Genomic DNA, 24316 nt, shown 5'->3' with positions numbered 1-24316 from the left:
TGTTAGACCGCATCCATGTGTGCGTTTGCATTTCTCAAACCTAATGACTGTGTTCATTTGACAGGGTGCACAGCAGGACTTACGCACTTGAACCATTGCGAGACAACTACGCAGTTCACACTTACTAAGCAGTTGTAAGACAGCCTGCATCACCTCCTACTGTTTTTATTAATACATCTGTCAGAAACATTAAAAGGCACGGCTGGTTACCAGCGCGAAGAGAACCCCTGTCAAAATGTGCTGTCTAATTCAGCGGAAGAATGGAAAGAGCTGAGCTGGGCCTTACGGTAATGAGCAAAAAAAAAAAAAAAAGGAATCCTGATAGCAGTATTCAGCTCTTGGAGTCCTTCAGTCTACATCTGATAGTTATTATGATAGTGAATTTGGCCAGGAGACTACTAAAGACTGTCATGCCACAATACCTCCTCCTCTGGATGGAGCTCCTGCAGTATGATGCGAATGTCAGCGCAGGTTTGCGTGTGGGAACAGGGTTCGAATATGAAGTGGTCCTCTTCGGAGACAGGTGTTTCATTCAAAACAGGAAAGAAGGTTAGCTGATCAAAAACCTGTCCTCCATCCTCACCTTCTTCTTGAGCCTCAGCACCAATTTCACACAGAATCTTTGGTACTAAAGTAAAGGAAAAACAAGGCTTTCAGTAAGCAAAAACTAAACAGTGAAAATCTGTCATAGGTTTATGTATCTTTTATTTTGTGTGCAGTTTTTACCTATGGCTCTTTCTGTCCTGTTGTTGGTTTCTGCAGATGCTCTTGAACCAAGAGACAGAGCTCCTAGAACCTTTATAAATATAATCATATATATATTTTGTAGTTAGGCAAATTTTATATACATAAAAATACATATTTTCAGTTTTTTTTTAACAAATCTTATCGGGTCAAAGTGGGTCAGTATTTTTCCCTTAGCACAAGACAACATCTCTTTTGAATGGAATGCCTTTTGCTGGGGCAGAGTTGCACACGGGAGCATGTGGGTGGGTCTGTGTTAAAACGTCCATCTAACAATTTACAACACTGCTTATTCTTGTCAAATGCTGGACCATCTGTTATGTCTTTGATGCTTTAACTTTGTGTTTTCTGTGGAAAACATTGGGCTAGTTTTTTAACTTGGTTCTAGTAGTCCGTTTTCACAAAACTACATGAAAGTGCAGTTTATAGTTTTATAAATTCACCATCAGCACTTCATAAATGGAAATTTCCCAGAATGTCATCTAAAACATTAATTCAAATTCTGAACCGCTTATCCTCACGAGGGTGGAGGGGGGTGCTGGAGCCTATTCCAGCTAACTTCTAGCAGCAGGCAGGGGTCACACCGTGAATCAGTGGCCAGCCTACTCTGCATCATTTTGAGATGTGGGAGGAAAGCGGAGTACTGGAAGAAAACCCACGCAAGCCTGAGAAGAGCATGTAAACTCCACAGTGAGGACCTACCTAATTGTGAGGCCGACACCCTAATAACTACTCGTCCACTGGCCTGACTCATCTAAAACAATTATGCTTATATGTCCTCCTAATAAAATGATGGTGTTTTCAGCACATTAAAAAAAATCCTTGGCAGGACAATGCCGACAAACAACTGTAAATACAAAGTATCCCAATGGAACATGTACAGAGATTGCATTTTCCATTTATTACTGTACCCCTCTGGATCTTCTCCGTTCCTTTCTGCGTATGCGTAGTTTGGTGCGGTTGGGTCCTTCGGCTGCATCTTGTTCCCAGTTGTGGCCCAGCAGCACACCCGGACTCGGACCGAAGACACCTCTCTCCCTCAACAGTTCCGCCTCGATAATCTGCCATTGGGAGTTGACCCGATCCCACTCGCTGGCTCGTAACTGTGCCGTAAACAAAAAGACAAGAAGATGTGGATGGCGAATAGAAATGAATTGCTTTATCATGACAAAACACATTCTGCTCAGTATTTGCTTCAAACCTGTAAATGATTTGTTCTCATATTCCCAAAGATTCTGTTGCCTCTTTGTTGGTACGATTCCATGTAGGACAGAAACTCCTGCAAAATGACAAGCAAAAAAAATAAAATGCAAATGTAATCGCTCCTCCTTCCATACAGGGATTGTATATTCATATTGTTATTTCCTCATGCAATTACAATGCTTTCACACAATTACGTTGACTCTAAATTGCATTCACAGGGGCCAAATAAGCTAGTGGCTACAGACTTACAATAACCCTTGTCTGAGAATGTAATCCTTTGTTGGTGTGATCTAATTAACATAAACATTAATATCACGGAGCCACAGCACAGTAGGGGGCAAGGTAAATGTGTGTGTGTGTGTCGATTAAAAGAGAAAAGAAAAAATAACAAGCAGAGCCGTGTTGACACTGCAGGATGCTCATGTTGAGCAGACACACAGGGATCATATTCGCACTGTTAACTGCTTCATTAAGCCCATCATCACAGCAGTGCTCGCTAAGAGACGCGTGAAACAACATGTGTCCATCCTCACAGCTGACCCACGACGGCCATTCCACTGAAGAAATGAACACGCAGTCACTCTTTAGAAGCGCTTTTATTTACAGATAATTTTCTTTCGCCGTATAACCTCATAAATGAACTGTAGAACAAAAGGCAGCAATATGGTGTTGTGTTTTTTATAGAAAGCAGCCAAAAATAAACCCATTTGGAAATCAAACCATGAAAATGAAGATATGATTTAAAAAAACTGAAGAAGGAAACTGGCATAGTGTGTTTTTTTTTCGGAATGTTGTTCGGAAGAAGAATGGAGGGAGGATTATGAAAATATTACAGAGAGGAGATTAATAATGAAGTTTGCAAACTAGAGCCATGGCGTGACAGATAAACAGCAAGTCATCTTGCAATTTAGTTCCTTCAATTGGACAAACATAAGTAATATATAGCATTAATTACCCTATTTAGCAGATAGGAGACTCATTGGCTTTTAAATGCTGCATTAAATACATAACTCATCTCTTCCCATTGCAATTAACATCATACTCATTTCCATTTTAATGACTTCCCAACAATACGCCACCTTTGATGATAAGGCAACAACATAATGTCAACTTCATTCTGGGCTGGTAGGGAGTGTGTAATGAACTTAACGTGATCATTAGTACTGTTAATTATCTGCGTAATATAAGATATGATTATGGAAACGGCATTGACTGATGAAATAATTCTTTAGAGAGCGTGCATTGAGACTGCCTATCTGTCACTAGATTTCAACGCCAAACCTACAGACATCTTTAGAACCATTTTTAGGTCAATGAACTGTATGGTGAAGTTAACTCTCTCAGTGCCCTTGACATTTAAAGATGTGCAATAATGAGCTTTTTTTCCTCATCCTTTGTTTGAATTGGAAGGGATGCACTACTGTGCATCCCCAAATAAAGGTCATGTGTTTCAGATTCAGAGACGGGGTGTGAATTATTTGAATATTCTGAGGATTTGTCTATTAGTTTTCCAGAAAATCTCGAATCGGCTGAGTGGTTCCGCCAAGTGCAGGATAACATCCTTCCTTATTTTTCTCACGTGGAAAAACAATTCATCACCCTGTCTGAGTCCCTGTCAGATACTGATATGATAAAGAATAACATCAAATGAATAATGTTTTCATCAGATTGCTACCACTATAATTGCCAACCCAATTTCAGTCGGCAGGAGATGTGCACTACTAACACACAGGCACACACACACACACATTGATACACACTTTACAGACTTGGGTTAGACACAGACGCGGTAATTTCATGCCTGTGTGCCTGAGTAATATGTCCCCGCTCCCTGCTCCAGATGGCTCAACGTCTTAAGCGTTGTGGGGGAACTAATGATGTGGACCACGTGTTTCGGGGGGAAAAAAACAACAATAAACTCGTCTTTAACCTTCAGCGACAAACAGTGTGTCGAGGCGAATGTTTTTGTGGATGGGCCGAGCTGATATCAATTACTATGCCCACTCAGGGGCGATCGTCTGTAATCATCAAAATCCATTTTAAGGAATAATAATAATGATAATAATGATAATAAAATATACTCCCACAGGGCTAGATGGCTCATAGCACACATACAGTAATGAGTGACTTTGGAATGTTAGTGTAGCATCTTATTAATGAGGGGATGCAGGCATGTACCTCCACTGTCACCGTCTCTTTGTCAAGCCTCCCCATTGCATTACGAACTGCGTTGCTGATCACATCAAACTTTTTATGTGTGCTGCCTGCTGGTGCTTGATTCTGTTCTCCTGTGTGAGAAGGCCACACAAATGTCAAATGTCAAGTACCAAAAGTCAAATGGCATGTATGAATCGAGAGCAGCTCATTGTCCTTTTTGTCAATTTAATAACTTGGTATTTTTTGATTTTAGCTTTCTTTTAAGAATGGAGTAAAGTTTTTCATCAGGGTGAGAGAAATTCATCCGCAGGGGTCAGTATGTACATCTGCTGGAAACCCCTCAGTTACTTCTTTTCCAGTGTTTTTTTTTGTGCTTAATTGTATCGCAATAGTAATTCCTTTGCACTAGGATTTTTTTCTATTAATGCATAAGTTTATGATTTGTATCGTGTTTGAAATATATTTCCGACGAAAACTTTATTTTATATGTCCAATGAATCAAAACAGATGGAATTAAACTGAATTAATCTTAACAACACTACCCAAAGTTCAACATTTGACCTGATGTACATGTTTTTTTTTCGTTTTTATTTTAAAAAATATAACAAATATAATTATTGTAGTGTAAGTATACAAGCCAAAGGGTTCAGGAAGATATGTTAGAGAGCTTAACAACAATTGAATGGCTTAAAAATATGTTTTATACTATCATATCACATACTTCGTGTGTTATTATAATAAATAATATATTTTTAATTTATTTTTATTTTTTAAATTCTTTTTTAATAATGCAAAAGGGCTGACCTGAGTACTTGAGCCAGATTTTTTGGGCCGTCTCCTCCCACAGTGGGCTAATGTCAGTCATATTTATTGGTGCCCTCTGATCATTGTGGTTGGCTGAGATTTCAATCTTGTGCGCTTCTTCCAGGGTGCGCCGTCGCTCAGCTATTACCTTAGACCAGCAGGCCTTTGCTAAGGACATTAGAACCCTGTCGTCTGAAAGACAAATGCAAATTTGGATCAAAAGTGTTAAAAAAAAAAAAAAACGTGTTTGAATACAAAAAGAAAAATGTGATGCTTAAGTGGTGATTTTCATACCAGTAGGAAATCCTGTCCTAGATTCAGTGCCCACTTCATGTTGTGCTTTAGAGTGAAATGAGTTGACTTTTTTACTGGGCATTCTTTGGGCTAAACACATAAAGCCTTCTGGGTAACTTGAGTTAAAAAAAAAAATAATAATAATTATATCAGTTTGACATTATGGGTTATGACTGTGCTCATGTGTCCCTGTATTAAAGTTTACCTGCCAGATCCAATTAATAGCAGACAATGAAGAAAACATGTGATAAAGTTCACATTTGAATTGTAGGTTGCCAAGAGAACATCCCAGCGATCATTGATGGTTTCAAATGTCTTCACGATGCCCTCCAATTCAACTCTAGAATGTCTGGGTTGGGACAGGAAGTAGAGTAGCACCTTATTCGTGCAGGAGTAGAAGGCTGACACTGTCTTCTCTTTGTGAGCTTGTCCTCTGTCCACAGCCTAATGTTTCAAGAAGCACTGGTCAGAATTTACTGTTAGCGGGAATCTTTACAGCTTCAATGAACTAAACCTGAGGTTACATTATGTTATATTTATCAACACTTAAATGTACTTATTTTGAGCCTTCGATTATTTTTTTTAAATACTTAGATATATTGACACTTTTTTTTAACCTTATTTATCAAGATGTTTAAGAAAAATCGGGAGAATGCATCCCTCTAGTAGAAAATGCTTTTGTGATATAATACCAAGCACACGAATTGTCAGATTGATTCACCTTGCAAAAATGAAGAAAATTATTTTCTTACTTCACAGTGCACAGGTTTTAGCATACTGAATACACCATAAACAAGGGTTGGGCAAACTTCTCCACAGTTTTGCAGTCAGGTGCTTCTTGTTTCCGCAGAAACGTCGTTTTTTAAACTGTCTCTGCAGGATAGGTTGGAACAAAAAACTGCACCCCTTGAGGACCGGTTTGCCCACCCCTACCTTAAACGGTCCACAGCCTTGTGTTTGTATAAAAAGCAGGAGTGCTCCTCTTACCACAACTATCTGGTCTGCAAGGAAGTTAAGCAAACTTTCGGGGGCCCCCAGGAATGTTCCGTTGTAAAGTGCCTGTACCAAAATCTTACTGAAGAGCAACACATTGCCAATCAATGTGCACATCTGGCCTGCAGGTCTCTCGCCTTCCAAACCTTAATGATGCAGAGCATTGCAAAAGCATATTACATTTGAGTATAATGCAATAATAGAGGAAGAAAAAGACACCATTAGAAAGAGAAATAATTAATATGATCATATTACTTTGTGATGAAAGGTGAGTGTTGTTTTCTCTATCCTTGCTGAACACGATGATGTCCATGATGAACTCCAGCAGTTCAGTCTGGAAACTCTGCCTCTGCTCCATTGAAGCTCCATCTGGGCAGAACTTTAATATTTATGAGTATTATTATATTTTAGAACTTGAACCTGCAACATGAGACTTGGAAAAACACTCCACACAGTCATTATTCCTCTAATTGTATCCGAATCTGCATCAGTCTGCAGTATTTATTTGGTAATTAAGCAAATAGTGGCACCTTCTGGAGAAGTCATGGGTCTGCAGGGTCAAAATGCAACAAAAAGCCTACACTGAGTGCAGAGTACACGTAGTCAGTAATGATATGAACATTCATTCATTCATTTTCTGAACCACTTATCTTCACAAGGGTCAAAGGGGGATGCTGGTGCCTATTCCAGCTGACTTTAAGCTGGAGGTAGGGGACACCCTGAATCGGTGGCCAGCCGATCGCAGATCACGTGGAGAAGGATAACCATTCACACTCACTCCTCAAGGGCAATTTAGTGTGCAATCTGCCTTCCATGCATGTTTTTGGAATGTGGGAGGAAACCAGAGTACCCGTACAAAACCCAAGCAGGCCCAGGGAGAACATGCAAACTCCACACAGGATGAGCGCTCTGGATTTGAACCCAGGACCTCAAAACTGTGAGGCCGATGCGCTTATCGCGCTTATCCCAATTTAGAGTTCTCAACCAGCCTCCCAGGCATGTTTTTGGGATGTAGGAGGAAACCGAAGTACCCGAAGAAAACCCACGCAAGTCAAGGGAGAACATGCAAACTCCCCACCTGGGATCGAACCCTTGACCCGAGAACGGTGAGGCCAACCGACGCTCTAACCTGAAATGAACCTTAATCTATGATTTTTTTACCTTACAAATGAATAATTCCCATATTGATTTACCTCCACCAGTAACACAAAAGGATGTGTGTTAGTGTTGCTAGAGACATTTAGAAGACTGTCCATCAACAGAATACGGAGAAAGTCACACACTGGCTTCCTGGGTGAATGAATCTTGTGATCATCATCAAATTTGCCTATTATAGTAGGCACATGAGCCCCCTGGGGGGAAAAATACCATAATAAGGCAAAGCAAGATCACAGATAAAAGTCATGAAAAAATGTCAATTTTGGGTGCAAACCTCAGCAATTTGCAAGGGGAAAAGAACATCAACAAGTGACTGCAGAAACTCTGCGGAAGCCCATAGTGGGTCTCGTGGACGTAGCTTGTGAAGCATGCTGAAGAATCGCATCACGCTTGCAGGAAGCTGCAACTCCCATGATGCATTAGTGTCCGGACGATGCTTGATTGGAAAGAATGACAGACTGTCAGTAATTCTACTTAAAATGTCATTCACAAGGTACTAACAATTGAACACTTTATGTTCTTACCTGCGTGATAATTATTTTAACCAGTCCGAGTATTAATGTTGCTGCCTCCATACAGAGTTGTGGGGCAGGATTGTCTACTTGGCTGTCAATCAACGACTTAAGAGATTCATCCAAGTTTTCCTGCAGGTTACGTGTGACCACATTTGCATGTCATCAACCAAAATAAACATATACGAACAGCTCATCCATCCCCAAAAACTTTGACTGTGATGCAGATATTTTAAACATTGGACTTCCCCATTTGTTTGTTTTTAAATGGCTGCCTTGCTCACCTCTCCATTTGCAGAGTGGTTGAGTGTCCTTCCCAGCATCAAAGCAGCCAGAGCTTCATAGACTTGCGGCAGCTGAAAATGATGGACCAGAAGACCTTGAAGTACATCAAAACCTGGGCATGTACCACTGGCACAGTCATATGACCAAGAATTTGCGCGTAGATTGTCTGTGGGACAGCAAAAAAAAAGGTGGGTGAAGTCCAGATTTGAGACGGCACATTTACAAATGCTACAGAAGAGAAGCAAAAGAAAAATAATCCATTGTACTTTATCATACATACTGGAATGAATCCACTATTAATGCTACAAAACTGTTGATTTTTAAACATTCAATTGAAATTGATATTCAATTGGATAGCACGTGCGTCTTACAGTTCTGAAATCAAGAGTTACATGTTGGTTAGGGTGCAACATAAAAACTCCACACAACCTGTATGTTTTCCCCGGGCTTATGTTGATTTTCTCTGGGCATTCTAGTTTTCTCCCACATCCAAAAAACATTTGGTTGGTTGGTTAAACACTATAAATTGTCCTTGGATATGAGTGTGAATGATTATCCGTCTCCGAGTGCCCTGCGATTGGCAGGCGATGCGAGGCTTCAGCCCTATGCAACTCTTGTTAGGATAAGCAGAATTCCAGAATTAATTCATTAATCCATGAAATTTCATGTAATTTATTAGTGGTTTGCCAACCATTTATTTATTTTCCGCTGGAGCCTATCCCAGCTCACTATACACAGTATGGGCATGGGACACTCTCTTAATTGGTTGACACCTATCGCAGGTCACAAAAAGGCAAGCAACCATTCACACACTAATTCCTCAGGACAATTTAGAGTGTTCAACTAACCTATAGTACCATGCATAATTTTTTTTGGTGATGGTGGATCACACGCATTCCAAAAAAAAACAACTGGCCACATACATTATTAAATTCCAAGCAATTACTGAACTAATGTGTACCCATAGCGGCAAAAGGCTCCTTCATGTTGCTTATGAGACTTCCAGGAAACACAGCTTCCTTGAAGTTACTTTGCTGTGTTGAGCAGGACAGGAAATTTGTGAGAAGGGTGAGAGCCAGTTTCACAGTGGAGGAATGAAGATGTGGCTTTAGAAAGAATAGGACCCAATCGCTTCCCAGGGCTTCATAGATAACATTCTGCTTACTTTGAAAGAAAAACACAGCACATGTTGTTTTCTCCCACAACATTATAGCAAATTTGATTGCATCCATCTTGGGTTTGCAAAGCAGTAACACATGGAACCTACTCTTTGATCAGAAGGCTGTCTAAGCCAAGGATGTTACAAAGTACAAGTAACAGCTGGTTGCGCATCCAGATGAGGCTGGAAGGAGCAGAACTCTGGACTGAGACAATTTGGGTGGGTTAGATATCTGGATTATTACTTTTCTGCTTTGTATAAATTCAAAGCTAAAACGTGCCTGTCATGAGCATGGTACCTTTAGAATCTTGGGAAAGATCGCAGTCAAAAATTGCTTGATTTTCACTCGCATTACAAAGAGGCGGTAGCGTGTAGATCAGGAAGAGGCCAAGTCTGGCAAAAAAAAATATGCAAAGCATTATCACACAGACTATGGCTATGAAATATTAAAAGGAACAGCTTCTCAAATAATCAAGGATATCCTACCTTGTACACCACAAAACAAAATAGAAGCGTGTGATAAACATTTACTACTACTGTCCTGTCTTCACATCAAATATAAGAAACTTTATGCACAAATAACTATTATCTCTAAAAGGTTACATGCCTACTTTGTGTATTAGTCACGTGATAAAGTGGTTGATTGTACTTATGAATAAAAAACAACAACCATGTAACTCACAATTGTGCCAAATATAGTCAATGATGCCCTTTAATAGTTTGTGGTATTTTGGGAGTATATGTGACGTCAATGAATCCTTCATTCATACCCAGGGACAGAAGTTGCCAGCTCAGGAAGTGAGAAATAGTTTATTACTCTGACTAAGCAATTAAACAGTAAATTGCAGGTTTTAAGTATTTTTTCTTAAATGAAATTGTTCCATGTGACCTTCACACAGTGACTGCAACTTAATTATGTCTTCTTCTGCTGCTAAAACAATAATTTCTAAAGTGTCATCGGTTGAGTGACAACTTATGGATGTTAAGTGCATAGTATATACCTAATTACGTACGATGTACAGTATGATGTCATTCTTTACAAAACCTAAACAATGATGAAATATGAATTTGGAAAAGGAGCTAGTCAGCATGTGTTTTGGTAGTACCTGCTTATATCCAGAGGAGTGAGGTGAGCCTTAAGGAGACATGTGATGACAGAACAAACAAGTTTGACTTTCTGGTAGGTCACAGCAGGCTCACACAGCTCAAAAAGCAGATATGGTAACACGCCCATTCTGTGCATGATCTTTGCAATCCCGCTCACATTGCTGAGGGCACAGAGATACAATCAATTTTTGGGCATTACATTTGATTCAACTCAGTCCATGCTCTTCTAGACAGTAAAACTATTTCTCTTGGACTTCCCATGAAGCATAAGCGTAATACTGATGACAGGGTTCTGCGAAATGTGGACAATGTTGACACGGTCAGATGTCTATTCCAAACAAGAGACTCTTTATCTCTTTTAGTGTGCAGTCGTTTCATAATATGATGTCATGTGAGTAAATAATAGATTTGGTTGAAGATGCATTATCTTGTAACATTCTGAGGGGTCCATGGGAAATACCTTGAGGAGTTCAATATTTCAACAAAGTGGCTCAGGACTGAGAGGTCCAGATTTTCACAAGTGTTCCTCCAGACCTGACAAGACAACGCATGTACTAAATTAGTAAAAGAGTCCCTTGAAACATAGGCAAATAGGACTATTTTAATGACATTGTTTGAAAACACACCTCTTGGTCCAACAGCAGCGCCTGAAAAGCAGCTTTGTTCGGGAGACAGTCCGAGCTACAACTCAGCTCTATGGAACTCGAAAGGTACAGAATCAGTTGAAATGTTCTGTGGCTGACCATGTTACTCTTCATTTTCAGCAAGAAAGATAGCAACTGAAAAATGTCAAATCACATTTTTGTGTCAATTCACAAAAAATGAATGTTAAAATGTCATTCCTTTTTTGATATGGAACAGACCTTGTAACCACCCATGCGGTTCATTTCCAGCTGCATGGCGGTATTTGTTTCCAGAACAGAGACAAGAACCTTAACCGCTGCATATAAGGAGCTGTCATCTGTTGCCATTGCAATTAAGCTGAGGACAACTGCAGGCCCTCCCACATAAAGAAACCCATCAGCGGCACTTTTGGGGATGAATGTGCGGACACCTATAGCGGTAAAATGCTTAAAAAAAGGACTTGCGAGTTTTCAGAAAACATTACATTGAAATGAATACTTTCATAGCTCACCAAAATGGCCAATCAATGCTGCCCCAATAGTGCGTGCGGTCCCACTCAGGTGCTGACTGATGTTATGAGCCAGGAATACAGGAGTGGACTGGTCTCTTGACGTTATGCCTAGCTAGAGTTAGATGGACAACTTTTATAATGCACGTAAAAACCCAAGGTGTAACGTAGGGTAGTCTGGACGCACCTCTTTGGCAATTAATCTGGAGTCTACCTCATTGTAGTTCTGTTTTATGTGAACAACTGTTGTTAATGTGGAAACTGCAGGATTGATGCCAAACATGATCCTCTCTTCGGGAACCAACCTGAGAGGGAAAGACTGTGGTTCTGTACCTAAAAAAAAATAATAATCAGAATATTTGTGCAATAAAAATATAATCTCACATCCCACCCCCCCAAGATTGTTTACTGTATTATGCAAAATAGACGGTGTAGCCCAAATACTGTTAATATCTTTACATTAACTAAAAGAAAACAGATGTTAAGAGTGTTTTAACGTAATGAGTACAAATCTCCTGTTCTACTACCCTGGACTTTGGTAGGATGTTTTCCTAACATTGATGGCAAAATACATCAAATCCATTTTGACTGCCAGGGCTGGGCTCCGAATTAAAATGAATTTTATGTCCCTCAGCGTCAATAGCAACCAATGAGTTCATCAAGAAAGAAGTCCAATAGTAAAATGATACAAATACCATAGACTTACCTTTGTTGCACAAAACCAGAAAATTTCCCAGATAGGCAGTGCCTTGAGTGTATATGACACCCACACTCTCAAGGCTCAAAGCCTTTTCAAAAAGGTAAGTTGGTCCAACGCGCCATACTAAAGCAGCATGGTCCTTCCAAAGTGTGGGTGTCCCAATAAATGCATAAATGTCAATAACAGCCGTGGGGTCCATGGAAGCACACTTGCCAGGAAATGGCTGAACATATTTCATCTGGTTGGAAAGATACCGTGGTTTGCTTTGGTTCAATTGATATTAACTCTATATACAGTACAGTGTATCTCTCAAGATGTTGTACCTTTCCTGTTCCTAGTACTTTTCCATCGAAGTAGGCAGAAGCCACACAGCTCTTCTTTACATCTTTGGCCATGACGACAACAAGATGATGCCACTGAGATGGGACCAGCAAGTTGGAGCAACGGAACCTCAGAGATGTAGGCAAAGAGGTCGGTGTGCTCACTTCTGATTCCATTATGTCTGTCCAAGTACAGAGTTGATAGTGTAATGTTTATACAGCTATCCAAACTATAGTTCCAAATGGCCCAAATTTGTATCATTCTTACCCAAGTAAGTAAAGGCTTCTTCCTCTGTGGAGAGAACTAAACAGCCGTCATAGGCCGAGAATGAGACAGACAAACAAATGTATTGTTGCTCCGTTCGTGACATGTGCCGCACAACTGTCAGGAGTCGGATCGGGTGGGAATCACACGCTGAACTAAACTTTTTGATCTGAAACCAGCATGAAAACGAAAGACCAGCTATGGGGGGAAAATCCCGGCAGTCTAAGGAGAGAGACAAAGAGGTGATATGACATCTTGTTGAGACGTATTCATACATATTTTAGACATTTGAACTCTTACTTCCTCCGATTCCACCAGTTGAGATACAATCGGCTGTCACTCCCTTCACTGTAGCCAGGGAGGGCAGGAAAAAGCAACTGTACAGCAAAACAAAGTAGCAGAATCCAATTGATTTCCTTCACTTAATCTGACAGATTTGATCAAAAATTCATCAAAAATAGTGCAACCGATGACACACCCATAGCCGCTCTCGCTCATGTCAAACTCCACAAAAGCCGGTGTGACAGAGGTCCGATGTGGGCGAAAGGTGCGAGGTGATGTCATGGAAACCATGCTAATGATCTGGTGGGAGGGAATGGTGGAACCAGCAGATGATTTGCTGCAAACGGATTGTAACAAGCTGAATCTCTGATTTTCCATCTTCGTTGATGACCCTGTCATCGTGACTTCTTCCTTTGTGCTGAGATCTGAAGGAAACAGAGCAAACTATAATCTGCTGTTAATGGTTAAAAATGTCAACATAGGACATTTTCTTTTATCTATTAATGACATTTTAAGTAAAAACGAGCAATGTCTTGATGAATATAGTTCTACAATACATCACTTTTGGAGTGCGGAAACTGTAGCATAAATTATGTTATGCTGCAGTAATATTTTATACATTAAAGCTATGCCATATTCTCATAAAATAATGTTGACGGTAAACTTTTCTATTCTATTCTTTTCTAAAGTCTTGATTTTTACCTACTCATTTCGAACATGTTGTTTTGTTGTGGCCGACGAGGCTGATTGATTTTGTAGTATTCAATTTATATATTTCGTTCCAGTTCAAAATATTGTAATGTGATTCAATTGTTTATTTTTTAAAAACGATGCCCGAATAAAAAAATCCAATCTATCAAATGCATAGAAACCAAAAGAACTTGCTGAACAAGTCACTTTGGTATACATATAACATAAAAATAGAACCATGTTACTGTGGAGCTATGCCATAGTCCATATGAACACTAATTTAAGGGAAGAAAATGTGATGAAAACAAAAAAAGCAAGCTTCACTTCACATAATTGGGGAATGACAAATGTTACAGAGTTAATTAAATATAATTGAGAAAATCTGTAATCGGTGAATTTCAGCTGTACCATTGACATAAAACAAATACTTTGGCATTTTTTAACAAAAATTCAGTACCTGCTGCTTCCCCTATTGTGGAACACTTTGATTTTGAAGGAACTCCAGCTTTGGCTGCTAAGCACATAAGAGGATCTGCTAGACACAGAAACTTTCTGAAAAGAACAAAAACACAAATTGTTCAAATATTGTCTTGATAATTGTTGAGGCAAATTAAAAAGTAAACATATCTAACCTGAAGTCTGACAATGTAATGGCCTGGGATGAGAGCTTCTCCAGGATCTGTGTAACAGTTATATGTAACGGGTCACTTGGACTTAAAAGTATGCTTTGACAGTGAGTCAGGAGTGTAGAGACAAGCCCCCCCTCACACATGATCTGACGATTCCGCTCTGTTTTGACGGCTGACAGAATGTGGTTCACCACTGCAAGCTGGATCTCCACTGAAAGCTGAAGAAAATAGATGTATCTCCTGATAAACAACACAATAAGAACAACCACAATGCGAGTACACTAAACTCCCATGTGGCACATTAAAACTCTTCAGACTGTACAGACATTCACATTCCCAATTCTTTGTGTCTAGCGGGGAACAAGACACTATTCACAAAATAATAATAATAAACACATTCATTAATTAGTTTATAATAAATGGGATCAGTTGACCCGGATTTTGCCTTTTGACATCATTGTTACAATTACCTGAATATCCTCAGGGGTAAAGATGAATGGAAGGAGAGATACAACGACTCGAATAGCTCCCGGGTGAATGATAAGATGATCATAGGTGAAGCTACTCTAAGTCAAAGAGAAATTCTTGTTAGCGCATATTGAATTTTCCTGCAACAACTCGAGTAGGGCAAGTTAATTAAAGAAGCACCTTGAATGGGACTCTAAAACAGTGGATATGTTGGTTCCTGTGGTTCTACAGGTCCCAAGCATTTCCTCTTCTGGCTGCTGGACTGGAGGGGATGCTGACTGCATATAATCATGGCCCAATATTACATTAAGCTTATTTTGGTCCCCATGACACCCATTCTCAGGTTCTAGGCCAAATTGAAAATCTACGGGGGAGTAGAGGCCTGTGGCAAAGTGATCAAGATAAGAAATGAGTCGAATGCAACTCTGAAGGGTGACAGATAGTTTGGCAGATGGGGTAGAGTGGCATGAAGGTGCCTCTTCTGCTAATTCAACAAACTGATGGAAGTTCCTTCCAAGATGTTCATGGTCTTCTGCGGTCCTGGTAAAGCCTCCCTCATTTGCCTCCCACTTGCTTCTATCTGTGTGAAAGCAGCCCAGCTGGAGGAGGGCTTCAGCCAGCTTTTCATAAAACCCGCCTGTCTGAAAAAAGTGTGCATTCACCACATGTGTATGCACAGCAGATGACAAGATGTGCAGGGTGAGAAAAATGAGGTCGAGCAAGGATTGATGACCGATGGACTGCCACACTTCTCCCTGCGGAGGGTCGGCCAGAGCACCCTCCATGTCGAGTACGAGTGAGAGTAGTCCGGTGAAACCGCCAGCCCGTCTAAAAGCATCCAAGCTATTTGGGCTCTCCAGCACCTTTAACATAGACTGACAAAGAGAAAAGAACATTGTAGAAAAAGGAGCATCTGAGAAATTGATCAAAAATTTTGGTTGACACAAAAACAGAACCAATTCAAAATGAGCTGCAGTCAATTTAAAAAATGTGATGAAAAATAGATGAAACATACAGATCTATCATGAATCATTTCTCGTAATAGTTTTGGAGGTCAAGGAAATCACATTAGCTTGATTCAATTTGGAGAGCTAATCCATCAGGTAGGTAAAGTGTTAGGGGCAACGCAGGGGAAAACCTGATTAAGTGAAACCGGAGTAATCACAATGGCTCTGAATACTTGGCAACCCGGGTCAGAGCCAATCTGATTGCCACCTGCTTTAACTACATTAAAACAAAAAGCACACAAGCATAAGAATGACACACCAAACAACACACACAATATCTGCAAGTAAGAGCACCTCTCATTGCCATCTATAAAAATCAGACACACACAGTAGGTGTGTAACTTAGTTAAGCTAAATTAGATCACAGGCCCATCCAACGGTGAGCCTTTCCGCAACACCAATTTTAGTGAGGAATGAAATTCTCAAAATCCAACTCAAGTGTATGCCACAAAAAAAAAATCCTAGGATTCTGAGAAACCTTGTTCATTACGAGACAATGAATCCATGATAAAACACCATATCATGATGTAAGCCCATGAGTAAGAGCATGAGAAAAATACAAAAAAATTATAATAATAATAATTCCGAATGCATAAAAGTTATAGAATATCTCAAAATACCTATAACAAATAAAAGCAGGGCCTTCAGATCGTAATAGACCACCATATATAAAACAATAGTTTTTTTGTGAGCAGTTTTTTGTGGTGCAATTTGTGGTTAGCACTTTCGCCTCACAGTTACCAGATGGACAGTTCAATCCCTGGTAGATTTTAGCCTCCCTGTGAGAAGTGTGCATGCTTTCCCTGTGAAAATGGTAATCCTGCTCACTGTAAGAGGAACGCAGACTTGTGGCCATCTTTGCCCATTCATCCGATCACATAGTTGCAGTCCATAGTACAATTGAGCTAGTAATCCAATCAATCCAGAGTTAACAGCTAAACCTGGTTCAGCAAATCAATCTGCTTTGTCAATAATCTAATCAGCGTCCCACTTGAAAAGAAATTCACTTTGTAATTGTATTTTAGGCGCATTACAATTTATTTGTTATGATTAGATTCGATGACATGTTGAGATCACTGCAAAGAAGGATTCTTAGGATATGTAGTAGTACTATATTTGGGTGCATGTGGGGAGTCCCTACCTTTAGTAGGTCCCTCTTTAAAGCCAATTCGTGTTGTGTTGAAGAGCAGAGAGCCCCAATGGCAGTACTCATAAACTCCTCAGGGTTCAGCTCAGCGAGATGCTCCAAAATGCACAGTGTGGGACCACGATACTGAGCTTGATCCAAAAAAATCTTAATGTATGGAACCATACCCAGCTCTCGCACTGCAACTGACACATACAAAGAAAATAATTAAGCATAGGTTGTATTACAAAAGAATGAATAAAGGTGTCTGGGATAGGTGCATGCACTTTTGACAATTGTGTGGATGAGCAGAAAGGAAAATGGATGAATGAATAAATAAATAACGCGCTGGATTACATTTTTTCATTATGCAGGAAGGTGTCTATGCCAAAATTAACACACAAGTCAAACACTGAATGACAGCAGAATCCAAACTCGCAGGTTAAATTGAAGTAAAAGAAGTGCATGCATCGAATGACAGTCTGTTGTTGATGACTTATACAGTAACCCGTGTTTTATATTAGATCAAACCAGCATTGGTTAGCCATTTTATGACTTTTTGAGTGTTTTTTTTTTACCAGTGTTTTTGATTGAACGCAGAGTGAGGGCGGACACAACTTGGAGCATACAAGTAGTGAGCAACTGGTCTGCGTCCTCAACCCATGTCAGCTGCTCGGCATCTACAGAACACAAGACCAGTTTCTCAGAGCTGACAAAAAAGAAGAGTTCTAAATCTATGGTTATTGTATTTTTCGAACTATAAGTCACACTAGCCCAATAATGCACAATAAAAGGGGGGGATATATAAGGGGGTACATTTTAAATTGATCAGAAATAAAGAAGCAAATGTGACTTATTGTCTGAAAACTACGGTAATAGAATCATAATCAACGATCAATGATTGCTGGCTGCGTTGGTCAGTCCTACCAGAGGTTTAGTCACATATTTTCTTTCCTACCTAACTGTAGAGGGGCGACAATTCCAGCCTTCCGGATGATTTTTGCCCTCCTTCGAAGTTCCCCAAGTAACAAGTCCAGAAGGCCCCAGTCACTTAGCAACTCAGCGAGCATCCCACTGTGCACTGTCATCCTACACAGGAAACCAACATCTCATATTGTCCTCATTCTCAAAGATCATTAGGGTAGTTGTTGTAGATTGCTGTAGTTTAAAACTGTTGCATTACTGCGTGTACAGCAATTTTAAAGGAAGCTTAAGACCATTTAGGGAAGTGAAAAAACTGCATTGTAGAAAGTCCTGAATGAGTACATTGCTAATAATAAATGTTGATATTTTAAACAGATCCAGTTGTGTTATAGGGTTTTCAAACTAGCATGCATTTGGTGTTTAACAAATTTATTGCGCCACTACCAAATAAACTTCCACAGTCACCAAGAAAAGATTGAGTTAGACAGGCATGCGCTCTTCTTTGTACACAAAATCAACATGCTGTACTCACAAAGTTGGTAAACAATACTGAAAGTAAATGATTTTTCAAAATATCTTGATGAAATATGATCATGAAATAAAGACCCCTTTTTGTGGGATCTTTAAGACATGAATTACCCACTTTTGCTAAATTGGGTTGTACTAATACTTTTGTATTTTGACTTGAATTTTGCATTGCATTGCAGCATACCTGTTAAAACTTGCAAGAGTTGCCACTCCAAATTGTGTTCCCGTCACTGATGTAGGTACTGACCCTGACCAGCTCTGCTTCAAGACACCCAGCACTACCCGCAATGGTTCATGGGGGATGTAGTTTAGCTTGAAGATCACCTATACCAGAACCATCATTGGATTGGTAGTAGAAAATAATGCTTGCATAGAAAATTGTATGAGAAGACTTACCATCTCAAGCATCGAGAAGAACATCGTTTGGACGGCTGCAGGTTTGCAGCCGACGCATGCGGCTAGTTGGGCCATTGTCTGAGTGCTCCACTCCAAGAGAAAGAAATTGACTTTGTCTCTCTCCCAAATCATCTGCAAAGTTCTTAGAATCTGGCAGCACAGTAAAGCATCCTCAGATTGCAACAAGGAGGCCTGCAGCAGAAGGAAGGCAGGCATGTTCTTTACTGATGAACCTAAAAAAAAAATGGATCACTTGTACTTATTTTGTTTAAAAACCAGAAGCTGAGAAATGTTAATCCAATCATAACATTCAATTTGATAGAGAAAACACAAACGAAAAGTCACAAAGAACTTTCAACATCAAGCACACGCTCGATATTGTAAATAAATTAAGTTGCACATACAAGGATAGATTGAAAACAAACATCATAACACCTATGAATGCAAAAACAAAGGAGTCTAATTTGCTTTAATATAGTTTGCGTGCCATCATATCAGAAGGTGAACATGGAAGGTGATCGTATTAGCCATAGAACACACTAGCGTGTGTTGTGGGTAAATACAGAGCTGCTTAGTAATAGAATTCATGTTCACACTTAAGTTGAATTATTCCACTAGCAAATAAGATCAACACAAGACTCTAAAATCCCTTTGCTGGAACAAGAGCTTCTCTTTCATGTGATGGATGACTGCTCAGTGTGTGTGTTTTGTGTGAATGTGTGTATTGTGTGTGTGTGTGTGTGTATGAATGTGTGTATTGTGTGTGTTTATTATAGACATAACATTTCTGAGTTTTGAATCTGGAGTGTGTGTGTGCATCTATGATAGATGGCTGCTTGCTGTAGGCCAGTGGTGAATAGATGTGGAGCATCCTAATAGTGTTATAGGGGGAGCCGCCACTTCATCATCTTAGACATAATCACCTCAGCTTCTTGTTAAGCAGAGGGACACTGCACACCACAGTGGGGTGCTGGTGGGGGTAATGGGAAGCCAAGGTGGGCAGTTGCAACAGTGTAAAAGACAAATCAAATACGCACTCCAAGTCAATGATGATCGTGGTGCATGGGAGTGGAGAGATAACAAAGGAGTAGGAATGCTTCTGTTTGGTCTCACCTTTGTTAAGGGGTGGCTCAAATTTAAAGCCTGGAGGTTGAGGATGGCTGACACAAAGAGCCACTTTGAGCTCTGTTTTGCCAAGCAGTGTAAATGAGGCAATGAGAGCCAGCAGCTCCTCCACAGAATGGAATTCCTCCTCTGACACGCCTGCTTCACAGCTTTTGTGGAATGGAAGGCAATACATACTTTTGAGCAAACCAGAGTAAATAAATCACAGTATAATTTTTTTTTTTTTTTTTTTTTTTTACAGTTTTTGTAATTTCACAACATTACAGCGAATGTGGTTTTGAAATTTGGTAAAAGGTTGAAGTATATCAAAATCATCTCACCGTTTGAGAATGTTCCCCAGGGCCTTGTAGCCATTGTGAGAGTCAAACTCAGTGAAGAGGGCTGGATTGAGAGAATATGTGTCTCGAACGAAGCTGAATACAGCCACGGCCACCTCCGCTAATAGCACGCCAGACACTTGTGAATCGATTCGTAACAGATTTTGAATGCAGATGCGAATGCAGTTTTTTCCTAAAGAACAAGAGATTTTGACAATCATTTGTCTCATCTAAATATACAAATATATGCAATTAGGTGCATCTTTACCTAACCACTACGATGAGGTCAGTAAAGACCCTAATTCAGTGGTTCTTAACCTTGTTTAAGCTACTGAACAACACCAGATTCATATGCGCTTTCACCGAACCCTACTTTGTATGTACCAATTTTGTACAATGTAATTATTGCAAAGTGAACATGACTGTGAGTAAATAATTCTTCACAAATCCAATTAATAATTTCATTCTCTGTTCTACGGTGTATTCAATCATAGTGAGTGTAAAATGGAAGAATAGATAAGGTTCAGTATTGGCTCACCGAGTAAATTTGGTACAGTGTTGCTGGTGGCTACACCAGAAACCACTTTAAGGACGCGGGAGGCCTGATGTCTCCACGAGACGCTGGTCTGGTCCCAAAGTGATGTAAGCCCAATGATAAGGCACTGCAGCTCCTGAGTCTCTACCAGCCGCTCCACATTTACTGGATCCCTACAGAGTTGGAGAAGGACCTAACAAAGGATGGTATTCTCAATGGATGCAGTAAAGATTCTGATTGGTACAAATGTAAGAGAAATGAGTAGTGTCTCAATCACTTGTGTTAGAGGCTCCTGAAAGCTCTCTTCCATGGTCAAGTTCTCCTTTGGTGGGATGCACACAAGCAGGTACAAACATTTCACAAAGACAGCGGGAAGTTCTGGATTTACTGATGACACGACCACCTACAAACACAAGTTTGATATTTTCACATTTACGTGCACGTATTTGACAATTGATTAATTATTTATTTCAGTCGATTCATCACATTTCTTATACTAAGGTGTGATTTATAGATTATTTGTTTTTCTTCATTGTGTATTCTTTGTCGAGTGCGACTTAGTCTGAAAAATGCAGTACTCTCTATCAGATGTTGTGAGTCAACAAGGAAGTCAATTCAACTCACAGAACTGTCAGCAGTTAGCAGCAACAGAGATTTTAGCAACAACCATCCCGGACAGTGTGTCTCTTCATGTTCCTTCTGGAAGAATTTCACAATTTCCTCGCGTGCATCCTCTAAGTATACAAAAGATTAAATATACCTTGTCAATAGTGAATGGAAAAAAAAACAGTGGAAACATCTTGCATTAACTTAAAAAGAAACACTTTTCATGGGAGGACTTTACTAGGATTACCCCCATGCAGTAGGAATGTTAATATTTTGATATTGCATGGCATTTAATAGTGAAATGCACAACAGCTATGAGGATAAAACAGACGACACCGATAAAAAAAAGTAAAGAAGTCGATAGACCTGCGATCACAATGTCTCTAGGGACTTTACCTGCAGGCCTCTCCGCAAGCCGGTAGTGAATGTTATGGATGACAGCGTCAATGGTGAAAGCTGCAAGTCCCTTTAAGTCCAACTGCTCAAGTCCTCCACCATCCTCACACACCTGCAATCAAGAGAAACCTTTTTAATACTCATAACTTGTTTATCACTCGTGGACATCCAAACTATTTCACTTGGAATAAATAGGACAACCAGTGCTGTCATTGGCTGCCAATGAGTTAATCAGTGTCTGACCCAAGCATGATAGTATAACAGTACATTCAATTGAGTATGTAGAAATTCATTAATTCATCTTTGGCACTGCGCATCCTGGTAAAGGTTGCGGGGATTGCCGGAGCCTATCCCAGCTGATTATGGGCTAAATATATATCGTTAGAGTGTTGGGCGATAGCCAAAGAAAATCATAATGTCGGAAACAATACTGATAACTCAATTAAAAAGATGCAAACTGCCACTGTATTCACTTTATAAATTACATCCAAACAAAAGGTGCTCTACTTGGGTCCGGTATGTACATAACCAGTAGGCTCTGTTCTCTTGCACTTCCATAAGAGGATATTGTATTTCACCGAGTATGTTGTTCTTATGTAAATCCTTGAATGCTGGTCATAGGGTTTACACATTAAATCTCACTCACATGTAAGTTCATTAACACAGTACAACACATGAACAAGTAAAGGCTTGCGTTATTATATATGCCATATAAGGCCCACCACATATTTATTTTTGTGGCCCACAAAAGTAAGTCGCGTGTCTCATTAAAATAAATTTCTTAGGGGTCAATGAAAGATTTAGGACTACTTAATTACGAGAATATTATGTGTTATTTAAAAAACAAATTGACCTGATCAATTTTGTTTTTTTAATATATAAATATATTATGTATATATATATATTTCTTTATTTCTGTATTTTACAGTTTTTCAGTTTTTGTTTAAATGTAAATAAAAAAAATTAAAAGGTAAACTAATTATTTGCCTTTTTTGGTTTCAAGCAAATCCCAGGGCTTTGAAATTCCAGGTGACAATTAAGCAAAGATAAATACACATTAAAGACTGGGGGATGTCATCACCAAAGGCTAAACATTCACCTTATGTTATCTGAACTCATTACAGAATTCTGCTTTGTTACTTTAACCTTTGCAATGATGTTGATTAATTGCATTTAAAATGTCACAAAGAAGTTATTGATTTTAGTATTCCCACCTGTTTTTTTTTTTAAATTTAACAGATATTTAGCTAACAAACAAAGGACATTGGTAATACCTGAATGTAGAGAGGCAGGATTCTGAGCAGATCCTCATCCCTCTTCACTGTAAGGCTGTTGTCAACTTTATCTTCCAAACATGAATATTGAATCGCAAGTTGGTGCAATTTTTCACGTAGCAAGTCAGAAGTCAGGGTGTCTTGACAGAAGACTTCAGGTTTCTTCACGTGCAACTCCTCAGAGATTGACATCTCACCTGAAGCACTCAGTTCACCTGTTTCTTTATTGACCCTCTCCCTTCTTGCACCACCATCCTAGAGGGGAAAATTGACAACATTCTGAAATAAATAGTCCCTTCCATTTCATTAGGAAAAATTATTTTCACTTTGGGACATTCACTTGACATGCACCATTTTTAAAAATGTATTTCTTTCAACTGGCAGTCATGCGCCACGTAAATTGGTCCTTCATCCAAATATACACAAAACTTGTTACCCTTTGAATTTCAATTAGCGTAACTGGAAGCCCAAAATAACCAGAAATGTTCATTTTGATTACACGACCCCATAGTGGAGTTCATAAAAAAATACCAAGCATTATCAAGTGAGCTAGACTAGTTGATTAAATTATCACTTTTCAAAATGCTCTGAAACCACCAGACGTGTCATTTAGAAAAAAAAGGAAGTAGTCTAAGTAGACTGTAGATAAAGAAAGCTCTTATTTCTCACAAATGCACTGATTATTTAACATCACTCATGTGGTAAACCTCTGTTTCGGCGTGTAAGTGAATGGAATGTACGAGTCTTATCAGCATTTCATTCAAAAATTCTGCACATACACAATGACAGAGCAGCAAAGTTCTTACCTGGCTTAGTGCAAGAGCCATCTGTGACTTCCCACACTTTTAATGGGGAACTGGGTCAGTGACTTGGTGGAAGTCCAGTTGAGTTCCTCCTATATCCACGTTCCAAGCAGCAACGGCGAGCAGAGACCTGTTAAAACATGACTGACGCTTACTGCATTGTGCTGTGTAAAAACTCCCGTAAAACAGCCCGCCCTCACTAATCTGCAGCAAGTAGAATGAACTTTGAATGAGCAGAGTAACTCACATCAGATGGTTCAGGTCATGTGCCTCCTGACTAGAAGCAGAAGTGAAAAGTATTGTTGGGCCGATTGGATGAGGCCCTCCCACCACAGCTCATTCTCTTGGCCTTTTTATAGATATGGCTGCTGTGATAT

The 24316-nt window shown here is 39.6% G+C and overlaps 1 protein-coding gene across 3 annotated transcripts in view; it reads right to left on the bottom strand.

Moving 5' to 3' along the window:
* wdfy4 (WDFY family member 4) overlaps nt 1-24055 on the bottom strand; it is a 44329-nt gene extending 20274 nt beyond the window's left edge. For all 3 annotated transcript variants that reach the window (XM_077729529.1, XM_077729526.1, XM_077729527.1), the window contains exons 1-45: nt 23943-24055; nt 23137-23391; nt 21863-21974; nt 21485-21594; nt 21138-21263; nt 20864-21053; nt 20329-20518; nt 19997-20157; nt 18884-19116; nt 18672-18811; nt 17994-18124; nt 17614-17715; nt 17051-17241; nt 15083-15777; nt 14905-14995; nt 14438-14652; nt 14263-14357; nt 13312-13540; nt 13134-13210; nt 12837-13055; nt 12572-12750; nt 12255-12486; nt 11736-11881; nt 11552-11663; nt 11280-11470; nt 11043-11195; nt 10877-10950; nt 10416-10577; nt 9608-9702; nt 9418-9514; nt 9112-9314; nt 8150-8316; nt 7878-7997; nt 7628-7789; nt 7389-7547; nt 6451-6574; nt 6190-6341; nt 5408-5646; nt 5203-5318; nt 4909-5100; nt 4126-4235; nt 1946-2023; nt 1656-1847; nt 727-796; nt 423-628 (exon numbers count right to left, since the gene is read on the bottom strand). In XM_077729529.1, coding sequence (XP_077585655.1) covers nt 423-628; nt 727-796; nt 1656-1847; nt 1946-2023; nt 4126-4235; nt 4909-5100; nt 5203-5318; nt 5408-5646; nt 6190-6341; nt 6451-6574; nt 7389-7547; nt 7628-7789; nt 7878-7997; nt 8150-8316; nt 9112-9314; nt 9418-9514; nt 9608-9702; nt 10416-10577; nt 10877-10950; nt 11043-11195; nt 11280-11470; nt 11552-11663; nt 11736-11881; nt 12255-12486; nt 12572-12750; nt 12837-13055; nt 13134-13210; nt 13312-13540; nt 14263-14357; nt 14438-14652; nt 14905-14995; nt 15083-15777; nt 17051-17241; nt 17614-17715; nt 17994-18124; nt 18672-18811; nt 18884-19116; nt 19997-20157; nt 20329-20518; nt 20864-21053; nt 21138-21263; nt 21485-21594; nt 21863-21974; nt 23137-23391; nt 23943-23963 — 7314 coding nt within the window. In that variant the 5' untranslated portion in view covers nt 23964-24055. The remainder of the gene's footprint in view (nt 1-422; nt 629-726; nt 797-1655; nt 1848-1945; nt 2024-4125; nt 4236-4908; nt 5101-5202; nt 5319-5407; nt 5647-6189; nt 6342-6450; nt 6575-7388; nt 7548-7627; nt 7790-7877; nt 7998-8149; nt 8317-9111; nt 9315-9417; nt 9515-9607; nt 9703-10415; nt 10578-10876; nt 10951-11042; nt 11196-11279; nt 11471-11551; nt 11664-11735; nt 11882-12254; nt 12487-12571; nt 12751-12836; nt 13056-13133; nt 13211-13311; nt 13541-14262; nt 14358-14437; nt 14653-14904; nt 14996-15082; nt 15778-17050; nt 17242-17613; nt 17716-17993; nt 18125-18671; nt 18812-18883; nt 19117-19996; nt 20158-20328; nt 20519-20863; nt 21054-21137; nt 21264-21484; nt 21595-21862; nt 21975-23136; nt 23392-23942) is intronic.
* Nucleotides 24056-24316: the final 261 nt, after the last annotated feature.

Source organism: Stigmatopora nigra, chromosome 12 (assembly GCF_051989575.1).
Source record: "Stigmatopora nigra isolate UIUO_SnigA chromosome 12, RoL_Snig_1.1, whole genome shotgun sequence".
NCBI classification, from domain to species: Eukaryota; Metazoa; Chordata; class Actinopteri; order Syngnathiformes; family Syngnathidae; genus Stigmatopora; species Stigmatopora nigra.
Note: the sequence above shows the minus strand (reverse complement) of the source record. Positions and strands in the feature narration are given on the sequence as shown.